We start from the raw sequence: 7,392 nt of genomic DNA, 5'->3' as shown, positions 1-7,392 counted from the left end.
TTTAATTATTATATAAAATAAATAAGATGTTCAAAAATACAATTTGAGTATATTTAAAAAAAAAATAATTGAAGCAACAGCTTCAAAAAGGTTTATACGAGTATGCGTCCTCCCCTTTATGATAAATGAACTGTTCCATTTGCTATGAAATTAAAATAATATAGTCGGTTCGCTAAACTCGACACAACTGGCTAGTGATTTTAGTAGGTAATTTTTTTGTTTTTGCGAATTTTGCCAAAATTGACAAAATTACTAATTATTTAGTAATCATTAACTAATTAGTAATTAGTTTTTTGCCAAATTGGCAAAATTATTGACTAAAATCACTAACCAGTTGTGTCTGAGTTTAGCGAATCGACAGTATATGAAAGAATATTGTTTGGTATAAACAATTATGGTCTGATATGTGCAATTACATCTTTCTAATGGAAAAAAATATTTGAAGATTTTTCTCAAATTATGGATACCAGCAAAATTTTCATTTATAACTATTTTATTTTACATTTGACGAAGAAAAGTTATTCTTCATAAAATGTTCTTCATGTTCTAAGATTAATGATGCAACCATCATATATGCAAAATTTTATTAATTTTATACGAGGTATATAAAAAATATGAATTTCGATCAAGAGTGAACTGCCTTTATAGTGCATAACATTTAAATTAGAATGATATAATTGCACATTAAAACATAATTATTAATTCTAAACTACTTTTTATAATAGCAATTTTCCATATTATGAATTAAAATACGTAAATAAATAAAGTTTTCGTTATGATAATGCTCACATTTTCAGCTTGTTTCTGTATAGATCTATTAAATTACTTATAAAAATTGCAATGTTATTAAGGGTGATTTTTAAGGTTTGAAGTATTATGATAATTATATCCTAAAGCATAAAACAGTCATTATTTAACCAATTAAAACCAAATTTTACCCATTAATGTTCAATATAAATTTATTATTTGCTACTTTTTAAAATTAAATATTCTACTGTCCTTAAGTCTATAAAATGTTTTCTTATAAAATAGTTTTGTCTATGGTGGAAAGTCACCTATGATCAAATAGTAACAGATTTGAAATACCTTATAGAGACCTGTTTTTATTTAAATACTACTAAACAACTTGTCCACCTCACAATAATTTTAAAAAACTCTTCATCTCGCCCTCCACTGCTATGAGTGTGAACATAACCTAAAAACCAGTGGCGTCACCCGTGGCGTCGTAACCGACCGAAGGTGCGAGGGTCACGCGTCAAGAGGCCCCTCGGGGGTGTTTGGGGGTTCGAGGTGAGTGGTTTTAGTGGAGGAAGTACTTCAGAGGCAGAGGCTGAACATCCACACATGGTGCAACCGAGCAACAACAACAACGGAGGCTCCGACATGGACTCGCTCGAGGACATGCTGCGGAAGGTAACTTAATCATTTGTTTTTTTTTTCAATTTCAGTTTTTATTGACAAATTTTTACATATCTACATTGTGTCTATGTCTAGGTACCAAAGTATTTTAGTTATACCGTGCATATGTTTCACCTTTTACTTATTTTATCGATAAGATATTGCGTTAATATAATAATCGAATCAAAATTTTACTAGACTAAGAACCGGGATAGATGAAATTTTCTAATTATTTTAGGCGCCGTAAAAGTCTATAACTTAAATAATAACACTGGTAAACACACAGTTTGCTGCCGGAAATTTATTTACTGTTTCTAGGTAATTTGGATCTGCTGAATCCAAAAATGCCACCAGATTTGCTCCATCAGATCGTTTTCAGAAAATACGATAACAGATCACATTTCTAACATATAGGGTAATTTAACGCAATACTACCTACATATATGTAGTGCTGCTACCCATAAAATAAACCAAATACGAATAAAAAGTAAGATATTTATTGTACAATAATGTACTTTCAAAAATTCATCACACATATCTGCCAAAAAATCTTAACTTTTCATCTAACCTAACCGGCAGCATCGCAACAAAAAGGTATTATTCGGCGTCACATAAAAACTTCCTTTTATATGATTTTCTTGCAAAGGCTTTAAAAGGACGGTCCCTTTGAAGACTCCAGCAGTAATCCTCCATCATGTGATAGCCCCATCTCCCTGACACCCCTCTTCCATCGTTTTGATATCTTGGTGAAGATTTTCTGGGAAACGGTCTGGGAAAAGTGTAATGAATTTTAATACTCATATGACAACCGTGTTTGTTAAAATTGTTGAGCATTTATTCCACTGTAATGCCCAATTGGTATACTTCCATATTTGTTGCCATTATGTAGAAGGACACACTTTAAACTTCGTTTGGAACTGCCGATAAAAAGACGCCAGTGATCTGGTGTATACTCCGATACACTCATTTTTTCTAACAGTTCTTTAATATTGTTATAAAAAACCATACCATCTTGCTGAGAAAAAAAGACAAAAGATCTTTTATCTCTATTACGGTAGTACGTAATTTTGGTGTCTGGGTGAAGAACATTCTTTTCTTTTAGTCTGGAGGTAAGCAACTCGGAAGAATCCTTTGGAAGGTTCAAATTTCTGATAAGTTCGCTTAGCTCTTCCTGAGTAAAGCACTCAGGACGTGTTGAATCCCCCTTCAAAATCACTGTCGTCTTCCTCAAATCTATTAGTCTGCAGTTCGTCAAATACCGTTTCGGCATTATCCTCTGTAACATAAACCATGGACCGAGGCAACCATAAAAACGATAAATGAGCTTGAAAAAACTGTAAACAGCTTAAGTGATAAGATAAAAATAATGGAAAGTGAACATCAAAATTCTATAAAGCAGGTTAACCAAGAGTTATCGGATATGATAACGGATAATCATAATTTGAAAGGAAAAATTAATATATTGGATCAAGCAAATAGAAAATTTAATCTCAGAATCTTTAATTTAAAAGAAAAATCAAATGAGAAGATAGAAGACGAAATTATTAAGCTTTTAAAATCAAAAATAAATATCGATATAACTAATTATATTGAAGTATGCTACAGGGTTGGACAAAAACAACAGAATAAGGATAGAGGAATTTTCCTCAAGTTAACAACGTATGAAATGAAAAAGAGAATTTATGCAGGAAAAAAAGTATTTAAGGGTACCGGCATCGTCGTTAGAGAAGATCTAAGTGCTACGAACATGCAATTATTAAACCAGGCAATAAATAAAGTGGGCGCAAAAAACTTTTGGACTATGGATGGAAAAATATACATACAAAAAGATAATAAAATTATTAGTTTAAAAGACTGTACTCATCTGGAAAAAGTATTTACGTAGTAATTGTTGTTGAGTTTGTTATGATGGTTCACTAGAAGTTATTTAATTTATGTTAAAGAGTAATATTTGTTTTAGGTTTTTAGTTACAATATAATATATTATGAATAATTAAGGCTTCTTGTCTAAATTCGTTATAGGTGGCCGAGCTGGAGGTAATTAAGCATGCCATCAAAACAAATTCTATGATTGAATTCCTTAATCTACTAGATAACAATTTAACAATTGATACAAATATTATTAGTAATATGGAACAGTTTGTTGGTGAGAGAGACACGGACAATCTATCAGGTATGGGTATTGTTCATTTTAATATTCGTGGGCTCAGAAAACATCTTGATGAATTAACCATATATGTAGCTACTATGGAAAAATATTTTGATTTAATTGTTCTCTCTGAAACGAGAAATCTTTTTGAGGTAAGCAATTACAATATTCGTGGATATAATCTGTTTTATAAAGATTCTAAAAAAAATATATGTGATGGTGTTGCCATCTACATAAAAAATTCAATTAATGCAGACGTTAAAGTAATATCAATAAATGATAACAAATTTCTTAGAGTTACATATTTATTAAATTCTACTTATTCTAAGTATTCATTTGGTGTAACAGCTTCATACCGATCACCTTCTAGTAAAATTGATATTTAAATTAATGATTTAGAATCATATTTCTCGCAAATTCAAATGATGGATATTGAAATACATCTAGGTGATATCAATATTGACTTACAAAATCAAAACTCTCCCGAAACAGTTATATATTTAAATATGCTAAATATGTTTGGCTATACTTCTTATATTAATAAACCTACAAGAGTAACTAAAAAATCAAGTACTACGTTAGACCATATATTTATTAGACAGAATAGCGCAATACAAAATTCGTTTAGAATTGATCCTGTAATTTTTACTACTGATATGACAGATCATTATACACCGTTTGTATATTTTAATACTGAAAATGATAAACCGAGGAATTCAAATAACTAATAATATTGAGAAATCAAATATGTTTAACAATTATTTTACAAGTATTGGGCAAAAAATGGCTGATAGTATTACAAAAACTACATTACCACCGGGTTTTGAAAGAGACTTAGAATTACAATCATCAATTTTTTTGGAACCTGTAAATATAAATGAAATTATTTTACTAATATCTAATTTAAAAAATAATAGTGCGCCAGGACCAGACGGAATTACTTCGAAATTAGTTAAAAATATTCATGTGCACATTGCTTCTCCATTAGTTCATATCATTAATCTCTGTTATACAACAGGTAAAATCCCAACATAATGGAGAGAATCACTTGTAACACCTGTTTTCAAAGCCGGTAATCAAAAACAAGTCGACAATTACCGTCCTATATCAGTCATTAATAGTTTTTCGAAAATTTTTGAACAATCTCTCAAAAAGAGACTAATTACATTCTTTGATAAATATAAAATTATAACCGAAAGGCAATTTGGATTTGTGAAAAAAGCTAACACAGAGAAAGCTATAATCGATCTTGTTGATCAAACAGTACAATGTCTAGAAGAATCAAATAAATGTCTAGCAATTTTTCTGGATCTCGCTAAAGCTTTTGATACTATATCACATGAGATTCTTCTAAACAAATTATATAAAAATGGGGTAAGAGGTATAGCTTTAAATCTTATTAGTAATTATTTATCTCAAAGAACACAAAAAGTCAAAATAGGTAATTGTATTAGCTCAACTAAAGAGATTACTGTTGGGGTACCCCAAAGAACAGTACTAGGTCCGATTCTATTTATACTGTACATTAATAGTATAACCGAAATTCATGGGTTTTCAGGGCGAATTTTATGCTATGCTGATGACACAGTCTTAGTATTTAAAGATTCAACATGGGACCGCGTATGTAAAACAGCTGAATCTGGCATAAGTAAGATACAGTTATGGCTTAACCACAATCTGCTCAGTCTGAATATAAAAAAAACTAAATTTATTACTTTTTCTCCAACTATGTCTGATCAGCCAACTAATATTAGTTTAAAAATTCATAGTTCAGATTGCAACAGTGTGCAGGCATGTCCATGTCCCTCTTTAGAAAAAACTAAATCTATTAAATATTTAGGAGTTATAATTGATCAACATCTGAGATGGCGTGAGCATGTGGCACACGTTGCAAAAAGAATTAGATCCTTAAAGCCTAAATTTTACTTATTAAGAGACATTCTCTCAAAAAAAACCTTGAGTATCCTATATAACTCTTGGATTGAATCTATAATACGATATTGTATTGTTGTTTGGGGTGGTACATTTAGTAATACCTTACATATTTTACAGACAGCTCAAAATACACTTCTTAAAATAATATTTAAAAAAAGTAAACTTTTTTCCACATCACTTTTATATAAAGAGCTAAAACAAATGAGTGTCCGATCTATTTATATACAGCAATCATTAATTTGGGTATTTTCCAATTCAAGTAAGTTAAAAATAAATCAACATCAAAAGTATACAAGGACAACTCAACAACTTTTGGTTAAAGTACCATTTTTCAGCAAGACAATTACAAAACGATCACTATTTTATTATGGTCCAACTCTATTTAATTTATTGCCAAAAAATATAAAAACAATAATAAATTATAAACAGTTTAAAAGAACCATAAAAAATATGATATTAACTAAAACAATTGAATTCAACATTTTCTAAAAATTAATTTTCTAGCCAAACTGTCTTCTAGTAAATATAGTTGCGCCATGCCGATTAGGTCTTCTCTCCTCTCACTTTCAATTGTATTTTGTCAATCATAGAGTATGTAAATTATACCAGCCACAAGTACTTACTGTTTAAAATTGTACAATTGGATTGTACACCTTCAGGGATTAATTACGTATTTTTTATGGGAAATAAGCCACAATTTTACTAAAAAATGAATTTATTAACGTTTCGAAGCCCAAATCGGGTTTCGTTGTCAAAATACAAAATACTATTAAAATAAAACAAACATGTTGTTGCTAAGTAAAAAAATTCTTCTAATAATTTATTTAATCTGACTCATTTATATTGGTTTTATATTATTTATTTATACTATGGTATAAATAAATATCATAGTATTGTATATATATATAAATATATAAATAAATATATATATATATCATAAATATATAAATAAATAAATATCATAGTATTTATACTATGGAATCTCTAACGCGAGAATTTTACTGTCATCGTTGCATTTGGTTGTCTTTTTAAAGACAGATCACATGCTATGATTTTTTTTTGCGACGGATATTCTTGAGTTGGGATTGATTTCATGTAATCGAATGAACTATCTTTTAGTAAAGTCGTCCCAGGAACGCAACTCATAAATATTGGCGATATCATTTTAAAGTCTTCTACTTTAAAATGTATAATATACGTCTGAATTGCCAATATAAATGAGTCAGATTAAATAAATTATTAGAAGAATTTTTTTACTTAGCAACAACATGTTTGTTTTATTTTAATAGTATTTTGTATTTTGACAACGAAACCCGATTTGGGCTTCGAAACGTTAATAAATTCATTTTTTAGTAAAATTGTGGCTTATTTCCCATAAAAAATACGTAATTATAAAAATGCCACAAGGAAATAGCTTCAGAACAACATTCAGGGATTAAGGTGACAATACAGGTATTAAGTTGCCTAGTGTGCTTTTTCCCTGAAGTGGGTGCATTATATTAAATATAATATTATTGTTAATTACAATGTACAAAATTCTTCTTTGGAAATAAAATTGAATTGAATTGAATTGAATTGAAACATAGGTAGACTGCTAAATATTGGAATGGGTATCTGCTCAAGTTGATGTGTAATTGGTCTTATTGCTGAATCCAGGTTAGGATATGTTCGTACGTCGATTGTTACGATTAATGCCCTTTATATTCACAAGACAGAAATAGCAATCGTCAAAATGATTTTTTGGTTTCCTCCATACCATTGGAAAACCACATTTAAACATTTTCGTTGTCCTTTCGTCCACTGTCATAAGATTTCTATATAAGTTTTGCACAGTACATTTGGAGCTCAGATTTATCTTGATCTCCTAAATGAACACCAAAATAGGCCCTTTTGTTCATTTGCTCATTTGT

General features: G+C 29.6%; 1 protein-coding gene across 6 annotated transcripts in view; it reads left to right on the top strand.

Annotated features, from left to right (window-relative positions):
• Positions 1 to 1,070: 1,070 nt before the first annotated feature.
• The window catches only part of LOC126885706 (uncharacterized protein CG43867), a 351,135-nt gene continuing 344,813 nt past the window's right edge, over positions 1,071 to 7,392 (top strand). For 5 of the 6 annotated variants that reach the window (XM_050652457.1, XM_050652440.1, XM_050652466.1 and 2 more), the window contains exon 1: positions 1,071 to 1,413. In XM_050652457.1, coding sequence (XP_050508414.1) covers positions 1,345 to 1,413 — 69 coding nt within the window. In that variant the 5' untranslated portion in view covers positions 1,071 to 1,344. The remainder of the gene's footprint in view (positions 1,414 to 7,392) is intronic. The other variant, XM_050652462.1, reaches the window with a different exon arrangement.

The sequence above is a fragment of the Diabrotica virgifera genome, chromosome 1, assembly GCF_917563875.1.
Source record: "Diabrotica virgifera virgifera chromosome 1, PGI_DIABVI_V3a".
Lineage (NCBI taxonomy): Eukaryota > Metazoa > Arthropoda > Insecta > Coleoptera > Chrysomelidae > Diabrotica > Diabrotica virgifera.
The sequence above is the reverse complement of the archived record's forward strand: the minus strand, read 5'-3'. Positions and strand labels throughout refer to the sequence as shown.